Here is a 24,162-nt window from a genome sequence, read left to right as displayed (position 1 = left end):
TGGCTGAGCCCCAGGCCTATGGGTTTGAGCTGAGTTCTGCTTGTTACACCTGGAGGGAGGGGATGGGGGGAGAGGTGGTTTTCAAAGGTAGGTTTGGAAATAATTTCTTAAATCTGACTTCTTGTTTTAGTGGCATTCTGAAGGGGTGCCAAACACTCATTGCAGTGTGCAGCTGAACCTTGTTCTTTTATCACAAGACAGCATTTTGTTTGAGAGGGGTGAGGTTCTTCCCAGTTTACTCCAGTTTAAATGGAATTCCTCTCAGGTACAATACTTCAATACTTACATGTCCCAGAAAGGTCTATGAAAAGAGTCACAATATTTGGTACTTAGGAACAAAATAAATGGTAGTATTCAGCTGGTGCTTTTTTTCCCTCTCTTCAGCTAGTAACACATCAGAAGCTATGTTGAACCTTTCCTTGCCCATTTAATTCCATCATGTGCTATTGCTCTTGGCATCATTGTCAACTAAAGTTGGAGCACAGTGGAAAAATCATTATTCTAAATAAAGCTTCATGTTTTTCAGTGGGTTTTATGTATTTCTTGATTTGCAATTAAAAGAACCCAAAAGTTTCATATGGACCCACACAGGAGGAAAATCCAAGTCCTGCAGAGATACAGGGTGAGTTCCATCTGCACTTCTGCACCTTAGAACTTGCAGCTCTCTGCTAAGGCTCATTGTGCTAAATCTTCCATAACAGACACAGATTGGAGAGAACAGGATTGTACAGCAAAACTGACAGATGGTGTGTTTCAGCACCTCTGACGTCACTCATTTATTAGCTTAGTTGAAAGGATTTGAGGGTAATTGATTACATGCAAAAATGAGCTAGCTTAGGTGAAGCTTTTAAAATCATCCTGTTTTTAAATAGGACATCCAAGATTTTCTGTACTTATTTTTCCCTGAAATCATAACATTTGTAATTTGCCTTGTAGTTATGATGCTCTTTTGAATGGTACAACTGAAACTTGTTTGGCTTACAAATTGAGCTTAGTTTGGCTTTTATATTTGATTTTTCTAAGATTCCAAAGGATGCTGAGTTGTACAAATGTATTTTTAGTGGCAATATTGACTTAAGCTTCCACTGCTCCTTCCTGTCCTGCACCAGCCTCTGGTTGTGCCAGTACATCAGTCTGTTCAGCTGCTTTGTGAACCAGATTCAGGAATTTACCTGTCCCAAAAAAAACCTTTTTTTTTTTATTTTTTTAATTTTTTTTATTTTTTTTAATGGGGTGTGAAACAAGGTAGGAGCATGGACCTAAAGGGTCTGAAAGTTACCTGGGAAACTGGGGATAAATTTATTCAGCTGACTTTGTTGTGGGGCCTTGCAAGCAGTTGCCCTGAAGCTGCTATGGGGTGAGTCAACCCTGTCAGGGAAATTAGTGCTGGCACTTGCTGAAAATCAAACCATAGTCTTCACTTGACTGAGAGCAATCCTGACAGTTGAAATGTGGAAGTGGCATTGGAGCTCTGCAGCAAACTTATTTTGATTAGTGGGAACATCTGTGGGTGCCTCCCATTCAGGTGAGTGACTTCTCAGTGTCACTCCCACAGGAAGCCAGCCTGCACCCCTGGAGTGGCACAAGCCAGTGGCTTTCTGCTGCTTCCCAGCAGATGGTGCTGCCCAATTCCTCATCCTAGGGAGAATGGTTGCAAAATGCCCAGAAAATGCCGTAAAGCCAGACTTTAAGGAGATATTTATTAGACCAGCAGAGATTAGTCAGAGAAAAACTTTTAGCAACATGATGTGGCTTTGCTGTTCCTTTTTCCCACTGACCATCAGATGGTCCAATAAAAGTTCCCACCTTACAAGCCTTGCTCTGTTTTGCTACACCAACCCAGCTACTGCAACATTATTTCTGGGAGGTGACTGCAGTCAGCCTCCCTTCAGCCCTGGGAGCAGCACAATTCAGCTCACACTCTATCAAAGTGTGATTTTTGACAACCCAAGCCTCTGTGTATTTTTTCTGTGGTTTCAAAGTTTATCAGAAACCCTGGGAGGTGAATGTCTGAGATGAATACTCAAAGGCTTGAAGTATGTAGCACTGCTGATTGTATTTGCCTTTGTCAATGAAATAGGCTGGGTGAGCTCAGAAATGGACTCACCAACTGATAAACTCCCTGGGGGTCCCACAGAAGCCATGGATTCATTTGATGCTGTTTGCAGTTTTGGGCAGTCAGGTCAGCTGTGAGTCTTTGGACAAACATGACTTTGAGAGGAGACATTGTAGGAACAGGGCAGAGTGGAAGCAGAGGCAGTGTGTTTTACAGGTGGATATTGCAAAATGATGCTCTGAGCACTGCAAAGCTCTGAAAGCCAGCAGGCTCAATGTTCCAGCTTGATTTTTCAGGTGAATGGGAGTGTTGATCAGCAGATGGTGTTTTTCCACAAGACATATGAAATTCAAGAAGTACCAAAGGCAAGATGTGGAAGTCACCAGCATGCCTGTTACCCTTGTGTCCCTGGTGTGTAGCAGAAAGCACTGGCCTGGGGCAGAGGACTCTGTCAGGGCCAGGAGGGAGCTCTGTTTCTGTAGCTGGTTGCTCTGGGTGTGCTTGTGGATGGTTTTAATAGAGCACATCTTGTCACTGCTGAAATATTCCTGTTCTAGAACACTGGGTTATGCCCCCTGTGCTGACAGACTTTGCTTTCAGACCCTCTGAAGGCTGGTGGAAGACTTTCCTTGACAAGCCCTGAGCCTTGCAGAGTCCCTGCTCTCACCTTCACTCACTTTTCCTGAGTCCTTCACATGAAGGAGATGCTTCCTGGTTTGCTCTTCCTTGTAATAATGGAAATTTTTCTCTCATGTTGAAGGTAATTTTGAGCTTGAAACCTTCCCAACCAAGTGGGCAGAAGGCTGGATGTGCCTCCCTTCCCCTCTGTCCCTGCTGTGAATGGCTGTGAGTGAGGGTCTGGGTGTTTCCTGAGCCTTCCAGACAAGGTGCTAAGGGGAGAAGTGGGGTGAAATCCAGTGATTTACTGTTTCATGAGAAGAGCTGCACTGAAATGTTCCATGTTGCTGTTATCCTCAGTGTATCTGAAGCCCATCACCTGCCATTCACAGCTTCCTGATCATGGCTATTGATCAACACATTGTGCTGTGCCCATGGCTGGTGGCCTTTGTGCAAGAAGGAAATGAGTCCAGCAGGACATGTGTGGGCGCAGCCATTCACAGTGGAGCTAAAAGTAGATCCCAGGAGTTCAGCCCACTTTTCCTTTGACTATAAATTTCATTTTTCAGGCTGATTTAGTGAGGAGGAACAATGAGTTGCTCTTTTCTGAACCAGTTTCTCCCAGCTTACCTGGTGCACCAGCCAGCTGCTTGGGATCTCGGGCCTGCCTCTGCCGTGCAGCACGATGTCCCTCATGGTGTCCACACAAGGCTGCTCCTGGACCTTTGACCCAAAAGGCAGCTCATAATTCTTCACCTCTGCAAGGAAGCAACAGCAGCATCACAGGATGTTTCTAATGCATTCCCTGCTTTGTTTTGGTATGGCTCACTGGATGGGAATGGATTTGTTTTTAACAGTCAGCAAAAAAATAAGCAGATCTGGAAACAATTGAGAATTTGAACACAGAAAGGTAGTGTTGGGTTTTCACATATAGGTTCTTTTCAAAGACAGCACCAAGGAGCTGTCTGACCTCCTTCCTGACCCCAAAGGACCTGGTTTGTCTTTGGGTGAGACAATTTGAGCAGGCAGAAAGTACTGTGCTGGTGAAGAATGAGAGGGGTGACTGACACAAGAATTTCCAGATTTCTGCTGCTGGCAGGGAATGGATTAGAGGAGAAATTGCCCTCCTGGAAGAGCAGCTCTGTGTTGTGGAACACCAAGGAGAAACTGGCTGTTGGCAGAGGGGAAAGGCCACCCTGGTTTCTGCTAGCTTCTGCCTGGATGTGAATGCAGGTGAGAGATGGGAATGTTGGCTTGGGAACATGGGGCATCTGAGCCAGGCAAGGGCTTCCCACTGCCAGCCATGGGGCTTGCAGGGCAGATTTCTGGCTAAGGGCTGGGATTCCTGCAATTCTGTGGGCTTGCTCTGTGAGTAGGTAGGAGAGGGAAGGCAGGTCAATGGGAGCAAGCAGAAGGCAAGCAGGGCCTAACTCCAGGGCAGTTAATGAAGTGTTTTGATACACACAATTGTGGATGCCAGGATAAGGCTCTGGGAAGTGACAGGGTATGTCACACTGGCAGAGGCTGGGGTTTGTGAGTCCTCAGTGTAACATAAACTCTCTGGTGTTGTCTGAAAGAAGAAATGGTTGAAGTGGGGAAGGCACCTTTGGCTTTTACTGCTTGGTTTGCTTTGCATTACCAGCACAAGCTCCATGGGACTTGGCAGCTCATCAGCTTTGAGCAGGGGCTGGACCAGATATCCCCATGGGGTCCTGTCCTGCTCCTTGAGCTCTGAACCACCCCCCTTAAGCCATGGCACAGAGCAGAGGAACCTGCCACCAGCTCTTGGCAGCCCTGCAGAGACCTGGGCCACCCCAAGTCATTTCTTGTGCCATCAGTTGGAATGGGAGAGTGAGGGAGCAAAAAGCCACACAGCAATCCGGGTGTGATGCTCCTACCTCCTACCACTTCACATCTGGAGGCCATTTCCCACAAAACAAGGGCCATGGAGTAGACATCCATCTGCTTGAAAGACTCCAGGTCTTCCAGGTTCACTCTGGACTCCAGGACCTCTGGGGCCATGTACCTGGCGGTGCCCACCTGGCCAGAGAGAGGAGAGAGGCATTAGCAGGGGTGGGCGAGGCTTTGGGATACGGGACACGGGTGAGGCTGGCAGAGGGCTGGTGCCATACTCGCCTGCCCGCTGTTGGCAAAGTCATCCACGGTGAGCGCGGGGTCGAGGCGGATGGCGATGCCGAAGTCGCAGAGCACGCACTCCTGCTCGCTCTTCACCAGCACGTTGGTGCTCTTGATGTCGCGGTGGGCAATGGGGATTTTGGGGCGGCCGCAGGCGGTGTAGTCGCTGTGCAGGTGTGCCACCCCGCTCACCAGGGACCCTGCCATCTTCTGCAGGTCCCTCCAGCTCAGCACGTGGCGGGACAGGTAGTCCTTGAGGTTTCCGCGGCTGTGGTAGGCGGTGATGAGCCAGTACTCGCGGCGGGGCCCCGCGCCCCGGTCCTCGGCCGTCAGGAACTGCAGCACGCTGTCGTGCCGGAGGCTGCTGTCGGTGAAGATCTGGCTCTCGTTCTTCCACGAGGAGTATTCCTCGCAGGGGAAGATCTTCACGGCCACGGTCTCGTACTGCCCCGAGGGGCTGTGGCTCAGCTTGGCCCTCCACACCTCTGCGAACTGCCCCTTGCCCACCATCTCGTCCAGCTCGATGGGCAGCAGCTCCGCGGGCCGGCTGCTGGCGGGGCTCTCGTCCATCAGCACCGACAGCTTCTCCTCCCGCTCGGCCGCCTTCCCCGGCTCCGGCAGCGCCGGCGGCTGGCCCTGCTTCCCACCCCACGCCTTGGCTCTCTTGCGTCGCTTCTGTGTGCGGCAGAGGTAAAATATCACCGTGATCATCACCGCCACCAGCAGCGGGGGCAGGAGGCTGATGGCCGCCACTGGGATCACCTCTTTGCTCTGCAGCATGGAGTAGCCTGAGGGGAGGAAAGCAAAGGCGAGGAGCTGCTGCTGCGGGTCTGCCACAGCTCGTTCTCATCACGCGGAGGAGGAAAATATGCAAAGCTGTTAATGGAGCGCAGCCCTTTGCGGGGCCGCACAAGGGCTCATCCCGGCACAGAACCCAGATGGAGGCACTTAACTAAGGGGATGATGAGTTTTGGTCTGAAATTTAGCTCCAGCTATCAACAGAAGACAGGCCAGCATCACTTGGAAGGGACAGTGCGGCACAAGAGACCGCAAAGGGCATTTTGGGGGTGCGCTCGTGGCAGGGGGAGCAGGGCTGGAAATAGCAATGATAAATCCAAGGCAAGGCTCGGACAGAGCGAATCTCTGGAGGGGCGTGGGGCTGGAGCTTTTCTGGAGCCCTGTGGTACACAGAGAGCCAGGAGGGATGCTGGGGGTGGGCAGTGTGCAGGACACCCAGCGCAGGGGAGTGCCGGGATGCTTTGCAGGATCATTAGCACACAGGAGCATCATTTCAGCATTTGTCTGCCAATGCTGGCATCTCCTTCCTCAGCCCATTACTACAGCAGTCCCAACAATCGCCAGGGCATGGCTGCATTTGTTTTTTTCTTTTAAAGCCCCTGTTGGCCTTCAGATTGTCGGGGGAGGACATACACCCAAAGCCATAACCCTCACACAACATATAATTGCCTGATCCTTTGATGTTCGTGATTCCTGGAATAAACATGCTGACTTCAGTAGAGATATTCAAGTAAAATCTTACTCAGAGGTTTTTCTGCCAAGTATAATAACCCAGGGGAAGAGGGATAAGAATCATTCCATAAGCAAAACTCTCGCTGCTTGACCTCAGTGTGTGCAGATCATAATTCAGGTTCTGGAAAAACAGAGCATTTAGCTATTTTCCTTGGCAAATTTCAAAAAAATGTGCTGCAGCTAATTTCTGCAAGGCTGTGAAAGCGTTTCTAAAATAGGCATTGGGTTTAAACCACAAGATCAACCTAAACTGATATAAATCAATAACTAACTCAGGAATATGTTTATTTTGGAAAGTATTGGGCCTGGATATCACCTACTGCTTTAATGGATTTACCCGATGCTTTGGATCCCATCTCTGAAACTCCGAAGAAAGAGAAGATATTTTTAAGGGAGTTGCATGCACAAGTCCCAAAAAGGGGAAGTTAACACAGCTTCAGGAAATTCCTTCGTGAGGATGCCCCTTCCTGATGGAAGTCTTTTGATACACAGGAGTTACAGCAAGGCTCAGACCCCTTCTACAGAGAGCAAATGTAGTTGCTCTGGCAATATCCACAGGTCTGCAAACCCAGACCTTGCCAGGCATTGCTGTGTGGGTCTGTCCATCCCTGCTGAGGGGATGTGGATCTCCAGGGCTGGCTCAGCTGGGGCACAGGTGCAAAGGACTTGCCATGCTCCATCCTACCCAGCATCTTCCCAAGGTCTCACCTGGCCTTCTGCTTGTACAGATTTAGGAAATGATGGCTCTGTGTGTTCATTAGTGTGGTCTTAGCTCTGATGGAGTCCTCTGCATCCCTAGTGTGAGGGCAATGCCACTCAGCAGCCCAAACTTGAAGGCAGAGCTTAAGAAATTGAGAAATACAGAAGAAATCTGCCTGCTTCAGCTGCCAGAGAAGTGCTTGTCTCTGATAGATATTTTTCTGCTCAGAAATTGTCTATACCATTGAATATGACCATAAGTTAATATTTAGAATGCAAGTGATCCCTTAAGCCAAAGAAAAGGGTTTAAAGAATGGGGCCTGTGAGCCTGGGGTTTGTCTGAGTTGGCCCCCTGGCCCATGTCTAAGAGGAGAGATTTGTTAAAGACCTGCTCTGCTCTTTCTCTGTTGGCAGGAGGGGGCTGGTTATGGAGCCTTTGCTGGGGGTGGCATTTCCAATGAGCCACTTGTCATTTTTGTGTGAAATTCCATATCCCAGCATCAGCTTTGGGATTTGACTATCTCTGGCTAGAAGCGTGTGTACCTGTTATGTTTGGCTGGGGAAGCAGCAAAGAACCACCAAATTTAGCATCATTTGCCTCCATTAAAGTGGCTTGTTTGTTCAGAGAATTTGCATTTCATGTGATGTTTTTCTTTTTTCCTTATGTTTCAGGAGAAGCTATGCCACTGGTTTGCAAGTTCTGCTTAGGCTCATTTTCAGCATCTCCTTATTCTATGATTATGGAAAATTGTAGGTGTTTCCCTTTGTTTTTGTTACAGGTCAGATTCTTGATGGACATTTGGATAAACGTGGTTCACTTGGAGTTGGGGGGGTTTAGACAAGCCCCCAAAGGCTCTGTTTGGAAATATTTCCAAAGTATAGAACTCTCCTGAGGTACAGAAATGAGCTGCCTCTTAGTTTTCCCTCCTGTGGATTTACAGCTCCCGTTGGATCTCCAACCATGTGCAGCAGCCACTCTCAGGTGTGTGCTCAGCACCTGGGTGGCTCTGGCTGTCCTTTCCTGGGGGAAAAACTGCTTCAAGAATTCCCAGGAATGCAGCAGGGGAAGCATTGCTGTGTGCTCAGCCTTGTGCCCAGCATCTCCACCTCTTTGGGTTACAGCTGTGGGGGATGCCAGCAGCTCCTGAGGATGTAATGGGGCAGGATTTTCCACAATTTATTTAAAGCTTTCAGAGCTTTGTGACTCACAATAGGTTACACCATTTCCTGGATTCCCCTTCACCCTGTGCTGAAGGAATGACCCACTGAGAGATATAGTGGATTTTCCATCACTTGATGGTTCCATACAAAGGCTGGGGTTATTGCTGTGAGGAATGCTTTGGCCACAGACAAAATGTGGGTTCTGTAACAGGCTAGAGATCTTAACTGGCTTTTTTATAGAGATGTCAAAGAAGACTAAAGAACCTCTTCTGCCATTGCACTCCTACTCTGCAGGAAACACAAGGGATGTGCCATTGGTGCTGGGTGCTGTCCCCCTTGGCTGGCATGGACAGAGCACTCACCATTGGTGTGGTTCTCAAAGATGAGTCTGTCGTTGCACTCCTGCTCCTCGGCGCAGCCGCAGATGTAGGTGAGCCCGTCCTGGCTGGGCTGCTGGCTCATGATGCAGCGGGACGTGTTGTAGTTGGGCACCATGAGGTTTTCAATGGGCTGCTGGGGGTTGTGGCACAGCGTGCTGATCCTGATGCTCTCGTTGTCCTGCCTCCTGCACGTGACAAATGAACCAACACAGCCTTAGCCTGGCAGCTTGGCTCGTGTGTCACCTCTGTGTCACCCTAAACCTGGCTCTATGATCATTTATTTCAAGCTGTGTAGGGAATGACTGGTTTGCAGTGACTCTCGTGTAATTCTACTTACAGGTACTTATAGGATGGGGGTGGCTGGCCCTGTACAGGCTACACCATTGCAGTTACTCCTGGGGGCATTCAAAGAAATGACAACCATTCATTACTTTTCCAGGGACAGCCTCTGCCTCCTGACCTGGTGGTGCAAAGTGGGGGGATGAAGGTATGGAGAGATTTCACAGTGTCTTTGAGATCAGCTGGGAAGTCAGACATAAAAGCTGAGGAAAGAATCTAAATTTGTCACCCTCTCCCTGGTGAAGTCCCCCAGTTTCAGCACTCCCCACATTTTTTGGGGCTACCAGGTAATTTGACAGAGGAGCTCTCAGATGAAGAGTCCTAGGAGGGTGAGATCCCTTCTGCCAAGGCTGAATCCCTGAAGGAGCATGAACATGAGGCCAAAGTTGCTGCTGTGACTGAGGTACCCACTCAGGACAAGTTTGGATGACCCACATATGCCTCTGCAAGTGAGCAGCAAGCAGCAGGGCTGGCCTGGAGGCGAGCCCTGCCTGCAGGGATCTTACTCTCTGGATGAATCTTACAATGGGATGGGAGATGCTGGAGGGATTGGCAGGTTATTTGTGACTGCATAGCTGCCCCACCCCATCCAATACAAAGGGCAGAATGCAGCTCCATCCTGTGCATGGGATTGCTTCCCTGGCCTGGGGATTCCTGCTGCAGGGACCTTGATTTTCCTGTACATGTAAGATGTAAGTGGCAAAAAGCCAGCAACACACTGGGTTGCCTACCCAGGATTTAAGGTGGCTTCACCATGTGTGAATAGGGGAATTTGGGGCAGGGGGTGGATTTTGTCGTTTGTTTGTTTGGATTTCTTGTTGTGTTTTGCTTTTTAAAAGTCCATAATGCAACAATTAGGTTGAGGCAAACTCCTACTGAAAGCTGGCATCCAGCATGCACACTAATTAGCAGGTTGAGATAAAGCCTAGCGATAAGTGCTTGGCTGGCTTTCACTTTGGCAGCCAAATTAAAAGGGAAAGTGGAGGAAAATCACTCTGGGCAGACCCAAAATGGATGCTTTTTTAGTTTTGCTCATGGGGACCAAAACGCTGGGGGAGGCATTCTTCTGGGCCAAACCATGCACTGTGTGCTTGGCCTGAAATGTAAGATTGTGTTTCCTGTCAGGCACCTCTCACAGGAGCAGAAAAGGACATTTCCAGGGGATGGGAAAGAGGTGGGTTAAACCCAGTGGGTTAACCCCAGTGTGGTGGCAGCTCAGATGTCCATGTGCTGGATGGAGACTGACCCTGGCTGCACCCCTGCATGTGAACTGAGGCTTCACCCACCTGATGCAAGAGGACATCATAGGTTTGGAGGTCAGGGTTGCTGGTTTGCCCTTGGGTTCAGCTTGTAAAGCTAAATTTGGAGGTTTATGGGAGTTTATAGGTCCTGAAACAAACTTGCCACGCTTTGTGTCAGGCACTCTAAAGCTTAATTTATTTAGAAAATAAACTGGTACTAATTACAGGGCGGACCAAATGATTTTTTTTACTGTGCACTGTAATTTTAATTATAATGGAGTGAAGGAAAGAGGAAGGGAAAGTCCCGAGTTGCTGCGACAGGCAGCAACACAAGCTCAGGGGTACACACACGCCCCATCTCCCCTCGGTAGGGAATCCCCTCTCACCATATGGCCACGCAGATCTCGTAGGGGTCCTCGCAGTAGGAGTTGAGGTTGCAGTTGCTGTAGCACACCTTGTCCTCGCAGGCTGGAGCTGTGGAGTCGCACCACTTGCACAGGTTGGTCTTGAGGCTGCGGCGGGCGCTGCAGGCTGAGAGAGCGGGGCTGGGTGAGCGACCAACAGAGCAAAGACACCCGCACCCCCAGCCACTCACCCAGCCGGGGACAGCGAGCCGCAGCCCGGCCCCTTTCTCCGTGCATTCATTTTAAAGCTTTTCTTCTGCTCCCCACTGCGCAATCCGCTGTGCTTTGCGTTATCCCAAAGCCCCCAGGAGATGGGAGGATGCTGCCGGACAAAAGCTTGGGAAACCGCAGAGAATCACCTTTAATCTCTGCTTTCCCGCACCATTTACCATCACGGGGAAATTTACTTCTTCCTCTACAGCCCCGGCTCAAATTGGCATTTCCCCTCATCCCAGTTCGGTGTTCCAAAAGGGACATCTCCGGGTCTCTGTATACCTGAGGAATTCACTTATTCCCCCTAAGCAGGAAGAGAGGGGCTGGGGAGGGATGTAGGGCCAGGCTGGGACAGGTCCCTCCTCTCCTGCTGTCTCCTCCTCCTCTCCCTTCCTATTCAATGAGGCCAAGCTGGGAAATGTGTTGGTACCCACTCCCCAAGTATCTGTGGCTGAGATTTTCCAAACTCTGGGGCAGCTCTGGCTGCTCCCTCCAGTGTTCCCACTGTGCCCCATCCCAGCATGAGATGCTCTCCCTCCCCTGGAGCCTCAGATCTGCCACAGCAGCAGGAATAACTCCTGCCTGTGGGGAGCTGCTCTGCCTCTATCTCACAGGCATAACATTATCTCTATTTTTATAGAAAGGGTGCATGAACCAGGCTTGGTTAAGGGATAAATCCCAGCTAAATTTAAACTTCCTGTCTTAAGGCTGCTCAATGTCTTTAAAAAAATAAAAGCCACTGAGTGGCTTATGTAGAAATATATATATTTATACTTTTTAAAAACTTCATTATATGCACTCTAAAGAGTTCAGGTATGAACCTGAACTACAGCAGCTAATTATTTGAATGTTTGGCCATCCATGGCTCTCTGGCTGCTGTGTCTCTGAACCATCCAGCAGAGCTGGGTGCTGCCAGCCCCTGTGTAAGGGGCAATCATTGCTCACTGTGCTGCCACAGCCCTCACAGGGTTTTCTATCACCATCTGTAAGTCTGAAGAAAAAAAGTTGCAAAATTCCTGACTATGATTTGGGGAGCCTGCAGGCAGGGCCCTGCTGTTCCAGCACAGCCATGGGCACCCCAGGTCTGTCAGCAGCCTGCAGGAATTCCTGTGTTCTTGGTGATCATCTCTGTGACCTGCCTGTGTTCCACAGCTGAGCCCATGGACCCTTTAGATTCATATTCTATCCCAACAGATGCCTGCTCTGACAGCATCCCACGTGCCTGCTCTGCTTCCCTCACCAGCCCAGACCCCCCTCCCTGCCACAGTCGTAAGGAACTGCTGGAAGGCTCCCACACAGAAATAAACCATTTACAAGCTCCCATGGCCTTGTATGTAGGGCCAAGGTTAATGGTGGGGGGAAAACCTGGGGGCAGAGGAAAAGCCTGCTGCATCTGAATGCTGGAAGGAGGAAATTTTGGTTTAAATGACCCGTGCCAGGCTTAAAGTGCAGCTCAGCAGGGATTGTGTTGTGCCAGGTTTTGGGGGAGCAGGGCAGGCAAAGATGTTTCCCACAACCTCTTGCTCAGCATCCTCCCCATCCATGAGACTGCTCTGGCCCTGCTGGGGCACCCTGGTATTTTGTGGGTGACCTCAAGAGATCCAGTTACCCACATCCATTCAAGGGTCAGCTACTGAATCCAGGGATTCAGCTGGGATTTGTAGCACCTGCATGAGCCACCCTCACCTCCCTGCCTTGCTCTGCCAGAGCAGGGCTTGCAGAATCTGAGGCAAAACTCCACTGGAAGATGAGAGTTTTGGGTGTGGAACAGAATCAAGCCCAGCATTTGTGTGCAGCCTTCAACCTACAGCAACAGCCACCACACCCTACAGACTCCATATGCATAATTCCATGGGAGCAGAGAATTGAAGGTAAACTGGTTTCTCACCCCAAACCCAAACCCTACCACACCCAGGCCTGTGCTCTGGTGGTGTCCCTGCCGTAATTCCTCTTTCACCCCTTCCATGAGCCCATCCATGGCTCGTGCTGTGCTCACAGCATGCTGGTGTGGGGCTGGCTCAGCACCATCAGCCCAGGGACACCTGGAGGCTCTGCAGAGGAGTAACAAAAGGACAGATCCAGGTTGTGGATGTTGCTGGTGCAGGGTGAGGTTGGTTATTTTTATATTTATACCCATCAGGTATGTTATTTACTTATTTATATCTAGGGTTTGCTTGAGATCTCAGAGCAGAAGGTCTGACTGGCCAGTAATGCACTGCTGCATGTGGTGGGGATCTTGGCTTGGCTGTGCTGTACAGAGGGGAAGCCAGGACAGATGAAAGAGTTAAATATGGAAACAAGATCCAGAAATACAGCACTAACTGGACAAAATTCTTTGGAGACAAATTGTTCTAAACTAACTCAGGCTGTGATTCTGTTATCTGCTCTGCAAGAAAGGTCAGAGCAGGAAAATCTCTTTTTTTCCCCCCTCCCCCCCACCTCCTTCTTGTCCTAGGAAGCTAAAAAGAAGAGCACAAAGCCCAGTGCAAGGTTCTTCAGGACTGTGTGTCCTTGAACCATTAGCTCGTAGGTACAACTTAACTGCCACATCACTCATCTTGGCCCTGATTAGACCCAGATGAACACTTTCAATATTAATAGTCAGATGATTTAATAAAGCTGCACAAGCAGTAAAAGTAACAATACACTTCCATAAACGGGTTCCAGATGTTGCCAAGGCAAATGCTAAACATCAAAATACAAACTTCAAAAAAAAAAAAAATCAAGGAAGAAAAAAAGCTGGATAAGCAAAACTTGGAACAAACTATAAACTAATTAAATGTGGGTTGAATTTTCCAAAAATAAATTGAAGCCATAAGGATGTGATGTGAGCCAATAAATAGTACAGTTAGTCAAAGTTATTGTGGAGTGACAGTTGGAGAGATGGTTTGAAGTGACCCAAAGGTGGGCTCACAGCAAGCTTGGCTTCCCATCAATAGCAAGGCTTGTTCTCCTGGGCACGAGAGCAGGATCAAACCTTCTGGTATCTATAACTGGGACCCCAGAGAGGTTACTGAGAGAATATGAGATGATTTTCAAGTCAGGGAATAAAGGGAAAAGGATGCCAGGAGTGCCTGTGTCTCTGCTGCAATAGCAGCAGGGGTGATCCCACCACCCAAGGACTCTGGGATGTTTTTTCCTATGTGTTGGGGCATCCCTCCAGCCTCTCATTGCCCACAGGGCATGCACAACCTCTGCTTGGCCACCTGCACAGCCCATGGAAACACCACTGCTGTGGTCAGAAACTCTTCCCCATACAAGAGTCGTTGAAAACAGCTTTCCAAGAGAATTTCACCCCAGTCCCATCTCTGCAGTTGCAGAAGCAGCCACCCACCAGCAGCAGATGAGTTTTCTGCCAGCAGGGACTGCACCTGTAAGAGCATGGAGGGGGATTTTGTGAGCCCCTCTCTGTCACTGCAGCCCCAGAGAGCAGGGGGGCCATCCAGCTCCTAACTCTGGCTCCAGTTTTCCCCACACTGTGATCCCCAAGGAGGAGGAACCACTAAGGAGCAAGCTGGGGGTGCTTGGGGGTGCAGGCACAGCACATTTGTTACAGGCAAGGAGGAGGCACCTCATAGCCCAGGCAAGGTCAGGAAATGCATTTCCACTGAGGGCCAGAATGAACACTTTCAGTTCCCAAATATTCTCCCTGACATGCTGCTTTGGGACAGCTAAACACCAGAATGGGCTTAAGGGAATGTGTTTGGAGAGGGATGCTAGGACACTTATCCCTGTTCCCAGCTCTCCCCTTCCCAAGGTGGAAGGGGACCAAGGCTCCTGTTACACAGGACCTCCATTATAGGACCTTCAGATCATCCTCTTGCTGTGATAACTGTTCTTACACTGCTTGTATTTCTCAAGGACAAAGAAAAATTGATAACTTTTAGGTCACAAATGCTCTACAGTCAGGTCTATCCCCTCTTTTCTGTGTATCTCCTAGCACCTAGGATGGGGCTGACACTATTTCAGCAATCACAAGGGGCTGCCCAGTTGCTGTTACTGTAATGGCTCTGGGAGCCCCTGCATCATCTTTTCCATGCAAGTCAGTCAGCCTGTAATCCCCAGGCTTTGCACTGGGAGAGACTAAGGCTGGGGGGATTATCTGAGATGCTCTTTGCTTTTTCTAATCAGCAGTACACTTAGGCACAGGACTGGGGAGCAGCTCTAACTAACCCTGCAGCCCTGTTATTCCTGGAAACCCCCAGATAGGTGCCCTGATGGAAACACAACCTGCACTGGGACCTGCTTTCCCACCTGGGTGAGCATGGGCTCTGCAGTGAGTCCTGCATCTGCTGCCAAGTTTAGGATTAGGTTTAGCTTTGGGCTTTCATCCATGGTTAATGACACAAGCACGCAATAACAGAGCCTCTCATAAAATTATTATGAGAACAAACAAATTCCTTCCCTTTTATATGCAGTACTTTGTTTTTAAGATTAATCCAACTGCAGAGCTGATGGGCTCTGCTCTCTCCCTGACCCATGTGAGAGCACCAGGTGTTCCCCATCACCAGATTTCTCCTGAGCTGCCTCCTCCATGAGGCAACAACCAGTGCCACAGATGGGCATCAGGGTAATTCCTATGCCCTGATTTCCAGGAGATTCTGTACAGGGTCAGAAATTCCCATGGAAGTTGTTCAGCATGATCTGGGTAACAGTGATCCCAGATTTCTTGCAGTCAGTTTGAGCTAGATCTGACCTGATGAAAAATGTCTGATCTAGTTGCAGCATCCTGCTGTGCTGCAGAATCTCCCCAGAACCAGACCTCAAAGTATTGTATTTCTATTTTGGGTGCAGCTCAGTTTCCTCCAGCAGACTCCTGTTCTCCAGTAGTGGGGTCTGGTGCTGCTTTCAGCTCCTGCACCAAAGAGGTTTTTAGTGTCAGCCTGCTCTTCTCCATCCATATGTATCTTTCACTGTGTCTTTATCTTTGTAGGAGAGGCAGAGCAGACGAAATGGAGCTGGAAAAACTTAATACCGCAGTTTTTACCTCTCTAAGGCACAAGCCACTGGCTCTCCCAGGAAATCCATCAGTTCTGCATTTGGATCAGGGGACCAACCCAGGCTCCACCCTCAGGTATGTGGTCCCACATCGTCCTGCATAATAAATACTGCATTTGGCAGAGTACAGTGTGGAGCAAGGAATGAGCCAGAAATGTTTCCTGGTGAATAAAAAAGAACTGATTTTGATTGTGTTAGACACCAGTTCTTCCAGTGCCAGGAAGACATGCAGTATACATTTCTGGTTTGCTTGGACCTTCTTCAAACAGGCTGGTAACTGACTTATTCTACCACTTGTTTTTCCTTTGTGAAAATATCCCTTTAAATTCAGTGTTTAGCAAATACTGCTTAGTCCCATTACAAAGTAAATTGGGTATGGATCATAACAGCAGGCTTCTCCAGTCTCTTTCAGATGCTTAAATTACATCATGATCTAACTTCACCCAGGGGAGGGACAAGCTCTGCAGATTGCTGTCCTCCTCCTGCTTTGGTAATCTCCGGTATTTCTCGGGTGCCTTTCACAGGTTTTCTGTGTACCAGTGCAATGTCTCTGCCTTTGGGGGGGATGTTTGGCACTGTACCCCAACACTGGGGATGTGCCCCAACAAAGCCAGCAACATCCAGGCAAGCTGGAATGCCGGTGTGAGGAGATGCCTGGCACTCGGCAGGGAGAATTTGGCCAGAGCAGCTCCTCTTTGATTGTGGTCATTGGTGTCTGGGTGGGGACAGGGAGCGCCTGGCCCTGCGCTCCTCCACCTGCCCTCGCAGCCACTCGTGTCCTCCATCCCCCCTGAGCGGATCCCAAGTTTCTTTCACAGATTTCACTCTCTGGCCCCGGGCTGCTCCTGCTGGGACCAGCCCCGCTCCAGCCCCTTTGTGGCGGGTCCGGTGCGTGTCCGGGGCTGGCAGCACAGCCCGTGTCCCGGGGGATGCCGGCGGCGCTGCAGGGGCAATTATTTGCCATATTGTGCTCTCGCTTGTGTTTAAAAACAACAACAGCTCAACTGACTCATAGGTCCTACGGCCTCTGAGTCATTTTTTATTTCTGGATTTCACTGCTCTGCCCTTTGCAATGAAGGGAGTCGCATGCTCACACACACACACACACACACATCAAGTTCACATTTGTTTTTCCCCTATAAAAACAAAACGATTTCCATACCATTAATGAAACAGAAATTATTTGACTTCACATACCCTGGCTTTTATTTTCCATTGTATAAACTCTGCAGATGAAATAATGATGGTTGTAAAGTAAACCTCTTTTTTTTTTTTTTTTTTTCCCTTTCCCTTTCCAGGCAGCCTCTTTTCGAAATAGCAATAGGGAGTCACTTACAGGCTTGGCTTGTGCTGCGCCTGTAGTAATTAACCCCTTCATCCCCAGCTTCTCCTCTGTTGGAAGTTAGCCACGGCGTGGGTGTAGCATCAGCAGGTCTCCTCTGGGACTAGAAGCCGAGGGGGGAGCAGAGCAGGCGGAGAAATGTGGGGAAGGAGGCAAAGAGCTGCTCCAGGCAGAGCAGTGGTGTGTGCCTGGAGAAATACACTCGTGGGCTGGACAGCTTTCCTGGGACAGCCAGAGTGCTGGCACTGCAGGGCCAGAGGTACCTTCAGTCTTCCTACACCCACCCTTTTTTTGGGTTTGAATCAGCAGCACTGTTTGGTGTTCAGCCTGGCAGCCCCATCCTGGGTCATCTCCCTTCCTTCCCACTCCCCGGGGACCACCAGTGAAACCTTCTCTCTCCTCCACACACCAGTGCAGAAATAATCAGTGGTAAATAATTAATCACCTAATCTCTCCCAGTTCACAGGGCCGTTATGATTTTAGGGAGGAGCATGGCTGGGCTGAGGTAATTCCTCACACAGCAGCAGATCCAGCTGGAGCTGCAGCACGTGCCTTGCCCTGCAGGATGGGGTGAGCTGCCCTCCCTGAGAGGCTGTGAGCTCTGCTTCTCCATGGACCCTTTCCATCACACACAACCTGTCTGTCTTCCAGGCCTCCACACGTGCCACAAGCATTTTCCCTGATCACATTCATCATGCAGCAGCACAGCCCTGCATCCCCCAGCACTGGATCAGCTTCACTGATGCCTGGCTCAGGCTGGTTGGTGACACTGACTGAGACACTGTTCCTCTTCCCAGACTGGGTGATGTGTTTTATATTATTTCTCTTGGATTTATTAAGCATTATGTAACTTGCTAACCAATCCCGCATGCGATGCAATCGTGGCTGATTTCATGTCAGTGGAAAGTAAACAAAAAAATGGCTCTGAAGTGGCTAAACTGAAATTCATCTCCACATGCAGAGCAATTCCTGGAGGATCTTTCCCATCTCCTTGTGGTTAATTTGCATCCAAGCTCTCATGCAACCCATTAGAAAAGAGTTATGGAAAAATTGCACATAGAACATGACAGTGTGCTACGAGGAAAAATTATTAAGATGAAGTTTATTTTACTTAAATCTTTTAAAGCAAGTTTGTTGTTTTCTCTTGTGCCTTGAAATATGTAACACTTGCCTATTTTTTGTCTTTTAGCTGTGGAATTCAAAATGTGAAAATTACAGGGCAAGCCAACCCTGCAGTCCTGAGGTCCTGAAGCCCAGCAGGACCCAGCCCAACATGGCAAGGAAGATGTTCTGCCCTTGCTGAGCTTTGGAAGAACTGTAAATATCAGGTGAGGCAAAAACTATACCCCCATTAGACTCTGAGCTCAAGCTCCTTCAGGAGCACTTTCTTTCTGGTGTCATGGACAACATTTCCTGTTAATGCCATTGCATTCACAGATGATGAGCTGAGAACCGGGGAATGTGGAATAGACAGTAGTGTCTTTGCACTGTTTCATTTGTGTTTCTCAGTGCCTTTGAAACTTTCAGCAATGTCTGAAAATGATGTGTGTATTTCTGGATCCACTTCAGTGACACTGATATTTTACTGAAATATCAGTGAAATTGGTGGTTGGGGGTAACCTGGTTGCAAGAAGCTTCACCTGGGCAAGAAGCTACGTCCAATTAAGATGAAATGCTGTATTAGACCTGGCTGGGCTCATGTAACATCATTGGTAAGTTGCTGGGCTGGAATTTGAACATGAAGGTGACACCAAGCTGTGATCCAGGGACAGATGAGGTGAAGGGGCAGGGTGGGACAGCCAGGGCAATGCTGGTGGGCAAGCTCACAGCTCTGTGTGGTGTCACCACTGCACCTATCCTTGTGCTGCCTTGCTAGATGAGGAAAGCTGTGCTAAAACAAGTAGAAAACTCAAAAGTTAGGGGTTGTCCCCTCTTCTGGATGCTAGTTTATTCCTTTGTGAAATGAGCAGGGGTGCTCTGCATCCTTCCTCAAAGATATGGCTCACAGGAGAGTTGAGGATTAGAACAGAAGGTTAGCACAGGAATCCCTCACATTGCCCAGGACAGTAGCTTAAGAGTGGGTTTTGGGTGTTTTTTTACTCCCTGCCTGCTGGGAGTTGTGGGTTGCTGTGTAATTATGGCCAGTACCTCCAGAGCCATGACCAGGCCAGACAAAAGCAGGTGTGAGTTTGCCTGGTAATACCTGTATTTATCCCTTTAGGCATTTGTCAGCCACTGGGCTATAAATGTCAGATGAGGAGAGCTATGAGACAAACCAGGTTTTGTAGCCATCCTGTGTCTGAAGGTGCAACCTTGTGTAGCAACAAGTCCCTTTCATTGCTCCTGTGTCCCCATTTCTTTCTTGTGCCTGTATTCTGTGTCCTTTCCATCCTGTGTTGTATTGGAAAAGCCTAGAGAGAGCAAGCCAAGCCAGCAGCACTGCCTGAAGTGCCTGGGAGGGAAAAAATCTCCACAGCCAGGGGTCAGCCCAAGAGAAAACCATGGATACAGTGTGGTGACCTTCACCAGCATCACAGCATGGCCCCAGTGCCACAGCAACTCCCACCAGCCCTGACAGCACACCAGGGGAACCTGCCATTCCTCTTTGTCAGATGGAAACCAAAGCATTTATTCAGGGTCTGAGGAGGTGGGAAGTGCTGAATTTCAGCAGTTCATAAGTAATTTTAGCAGCTCTGCCAGCACCTCTGCTTATCTGGGGCCTTGCAGGGTGAGGCAATGCTTTATCAGCACATCACAGTCTGGGGCATGTGGGCTGCAGTGGGGTTTGCAGAGGGCTAAGCTGGCACATCCCCAGGGGAAATTGCCCTCTAATGATTGGGGATTTGCATGCCATGGTTTCAGAGGGCTCCAAGATTTCAGCCCTTTGAAGAGTGCTTTGCAGTGATCTGGTTTTGACTAAATTCTTGTCTTAAAGGTAAGTCCATTCTCCCACCTCCCACAGTGCCTGGGAGCAGGAGTCAGTGCCTGGCCACGCATGGGTGGTTTGAGCTCATCTTATTGCAAGTTGCTGCAGGAATTGCTGAGGATTTTAGGGCACTTTTAGGACAGAGAGCTGAATGGCAGAATGCAGCAGACAACCAAATCCATAATTTTTGTTGTTCTCATTTCTGCAGAGGCATCGACAGTCTATCCTGTATCTCAATTTGCTGCAGCTTCTGCAGCTCATTCTCAGATGCAGCAGTCATGGGTCCCCCCTTTACACAGAAAAAGCAGCAGCAATGAACCAAGTAGCAAAACCACGTGAGCTGCAAGTTGGTAGCAGACATTGTCTGCCTAAACTACTGCCAGTCAAGTAAAACTACTGTGCAGCAGTCAGGATTATTTTTTAAACTATTATCATCACATTATGCTCTGGAATTCAATTTTCTGTATATTTTTCAGGCTCTGCATGAATCCTGGATCTCTGTGAATAGATGGAATTGAAATTGAAGGATACCATCCAAATAGGTAAACACATCAGAAACATTATCTGGGTCACATTTGGGCAACAGGGCTCGCTCTGTTTTAAGTGCAAATGGGTTACTGATGATTTAGATGAACTTCCTGAGGAGTGTTTGAAATTCCTGGCACACATTCGTTTTCCCATCTGCTAGAAGGTCTTTGATGAGCCCACAAAGAGACATTGGACTGGAGCTGCTGCTCTTCATCTCTGGTTGGACTCCTTATGATTGACCAGTTTGTGTTTTTTTGCATTTGTATTACTTTGATTCCCAAGGAGAAAAAAGACTTGCAGGGGACTGTGACAAACTGCTGGGGAAGAGATGTTCTGTGAACTCTCCATCCATGTACTGTCATCAACTTGTTCCAACACTGCCAGTTCTTTTCATCTGCTAAAATTATTATGTAGAGTCGAATTTTGCCCTCATTCAGGCCAGATCTAACAGCAATTAAGCAATTTGTTCTGTCAGAGGGAGCTTGAGGCTAGCTTGGGTTAGAGATGCTAAAAACTTTATGCCTTCTCCTGAAGTGTCCCATGTTTAGTATGTAAATAGATGGTTTGTTCTTCTCTTTCACATTCCTCTTCACCTGTTAAAAAATATCTTTTCAGGAGCTTGTGTTGTAACTTACCAAAATGCATTGCCCAGTAGGGTTGAATTCAAATTGAATATTTTCCATTTTTTAAAGCAGCAGAGAGCTGTTGCAGGAGGGCAGGGGTTTTGGAAAGGAATGTTTTCAGGAATGGACCCAAAAGTTCTGTTGACAGAGCCTGAAGTGCTTATTCTTCACACAGAGAAGTAACAGGAGTTTTTGTGTCTTTGCAATGCCTCTCAAGAGATCCCTGTAGCAGGAGAAGATTCCCAGAAGTGCAGCACAGCTCCAGGGAGACTCTGCAGCTGGAGATGAGGTTTGGGAGGCAAAGCTGCTCTTCCAGTGTGGAAGAAATGACAAAGTGGGGAATGTTCTCTATTCACCATCTCCTACTCCACCATCTCACCATTTTGCAGTAGTGTCTTGTCCTTTTAACTCAGCATCCTGCCTCAGGACACCTTCTGAGACATGCCACAGTCTGAATTTGCTGAGCAGTACTTGTGCCCAAGAGCTGCCTCCCAAGCCACAGGCTGCTGCAGAGCTGGTAGCCCTGGCAAGGGTGAAAGGAAGGCTCAGACACCAAGGGGCTGTTCTACAAACAGGTGAGCACATGGCACATGTACAAAACCACAGTAAATGTTTGCTGAGACCTCTCCCCCAAGCTAATAGCTTCTGCCTCTGGTGGGAATGTCTACATATTCTTCCACTAAGTGCTTTTTGACATATTAAAGGCATGGCAGGAACTGAGATCCCAGGGGATCCGTTGGTCTTATTTCTGTGGATGCTTGTACCCTGGTTCTATTTGAAGAAGGATGATTCATTCAACAGCTTGAGCTTATGGGTCTCTGTGTCACTTCCCATTGTAAGAAGAAGGGTCTTGTTTGCTATCATGGACTGGTTGGGACTAATTTTGGGATAGATCTAGCATGGAAAAAATGCTTTACACAGCAAGACAGCAGCTGATTCAGTTTCTTCCATGCTGGATGCTGGTGTTTAGAGTCTCCAAGGCAGGAAGTTTTATCAAGCAACATCAAACAGATGTTCCTCATCTTGTTCCAGCTGCATTGACTGGCAACCTGCTCAGTCAAACACTGAAGGCAGACACAGGCATTCATTCTGCATGGACAGCAGTTCATTAAACAATCCACCTGGAAACAGCAAAGGAGCTTTTAAAAGCAATATCTGTACCAGTGTTCATTGCAAAGGCACCAGAAGCACTTGAAGTCATGGCACTCACAAGAACCGTTTCCAGGAAGGGACCTGAGTGTCTGATTTTTGCAGGAAAAGTGAAGAAATTTTCTTTGGATTTTCACACCTGCTGGTCACAGTATGAATCCACATTGGCAAATCTTTCTGATGGGATGCACAGTGAGCTATGGCACTGCAGGATACAGTGCTAGAGCCCACATGGGCATAGCCCTCAGTCCAGCACAGCCTGGCTGGACACATTAATGACCCATGCCACGTTGAATTTGCTGTAGTATAAATCAGCTGTCATTTGTTCCTGGCTTATCAGTGGGAAGGAAAACACTGCAGTGCAACAGCTCCATGAAAGGTTAAGTCTTGGAGCCTCATAATTGGTAGGAGCATGGGCTGCAGAGGGGATTGCACGATAAGCAGGCTCTCCCACTTCTCCTAAAATTTTGACAGTTACCAGAAACTGGCAGCAGAGTTTCAACCCTTTATGGGATGTAACAATCAGATGAAATAACTGCAGAAGAAGAAATATGACTCTGATGGACACTACAGATCATTTCCAGAGGCAGGATCACAAGAGTTGACTCTGAATTCAGGGAAGTGCATGCAAGCAGGGCCAAGACAGCTTTCAGCCACTCCTTCACTCCCCCCTGAAGATCCCTAAGGAAATGGTATCCCACAGTTGGAGTCCAGCATGGACATAATGTAGGTTTGATAGGGCAGGCAGCCATCAGTGGTGTTATCTCCCTTCTGCATGGAGGCCCCTTCCAGCACGAGGCTTTCTCTTGGCACACAGCACTGAACTCGGGATGAGAAAAGAGCAGAGTGTGTGGGAGCTGCTGATTTTGTCTCCTTGGTGGGACTGTTTTTTTTAATAAAAGGATCAGATGTTGCACTTCCTTGAAAACACGACAATCTATGGGAGAGTTCATTAGTTTATGGCAAGTTGCAACACTGTGGAGCCTGGCTGAAAGCAAATGTTATTGCAAAGAGTGATCACTAAGGGGAGAGGAAAACAGTGTCCTGAGGAAATAAACTCAACAGAGCAAATCACAGAGCAATATAAAGCTGTGGAGTACAGGTAGTAGAGCAGAATTCTTGCTCAGAATGAAGGGCCCCAGTCACTTGTTTTTAGTGCCAATGTTTGCTTTCTGTATATTCAGTGAATATGTGGGGTTCATCTGTCCAGAACTCTGTCTCTAATGGGAGTAACAAGTATCATGATTGCAGCTGGCTAAACTTACTTACTACTAGTACACAAAAATGTCTTTGTGGTCATCATTAAATAGTGATAACATCAGTAAAATACCAGTAAACATCAGTTTTGTATTGGTTGTTTAGGTTTTTTTCATTAGAAAATTATGTGTTTTAATTTCAAGTTGTACGGAATATTTTAAAAAGTACTTCTTTCCACATATTAAAATACAGAGTGAAGCTTTACTGATGGTCAGCTTTATTGATGACTAGCCTGTCTCAAGTCTGAGCAGAGCTGGAGGTGCAAGGGGAGAGGAAATACTGGTTTTCATTCATCTCACATAGCTGTACACTGCCACTCTTCCTAACCTTCAGTTAATAGCATCAGATTTGGAGATGTGTAAAGGTGAATTGAAAATAAGCCATGAGTCTCATGGCATTTGCAACATTGCAGAGTGCTCCAGTTCTGCATTGTCAGGGTTTTGCTTGTGCTTTCCATTCTTTTTCCTAACTGGAGAATTTGTACAGCTTTGTTCTTATTTAGCCTCATGGTAGGTTGCAGAAGTTTCTCCTGCAGGCAGTGGGATCCTGTGCCTGCTCCCAG

General features: G+C 48.2%; 1 protein-coding gene across 1 annotated transcript in view; it reads right to left on the bottom strand.

Annotated features, from left to right (window-relative positions):
• The window catches only part of LOC306804156 (TGF-beta receptor type-2-like), a 28,812-nt gene that overhangs the window by 896 nt on the left and 3,754 nt on the right, over positions 1-24,162 (bottom strand). The window contains exons 2-6 of the mRNA XM_079310418.1: positions 10,547-10,691; positions 8,563-8,765; positions 4,811-5,598; positions 4,573-4,714; positions 3,305-3,432 (exon numbers count right to left, since the gene is read on the bottom strand). Of these exons, the coding sequence (XP_079166544.1) occupies positions 3,305-3,432; positions 4,573-4,714; positions 4,811-5,598; positions 8,563-8,765; positions 10,547-10,691 (1,406 nt within the window). The remainder of the gene's footprint in view (positions 1-3,304; positions 3,433-4,572; positions 4,715-4,810; positions 5,599-8,562; positions 8,766-10,546; positions 10,692-24,162) is intronic.

This window comes from Erithacus rubecula (assembly GCF_903797595.1).
Source record: "Erithacus rubecula genome assembly, chromosome: 8".
NCBI lineage: Eukaryota > Metazoa > Chordata > Aves > Passeriformes > Muscicapidae > Erithacus > Erithacus rubecula.
The sequence above is the reverse complement of the archived record's forward strand: the minus strand, read 5'-3'. Positions and strand labels throughout refer to the sequence as shown.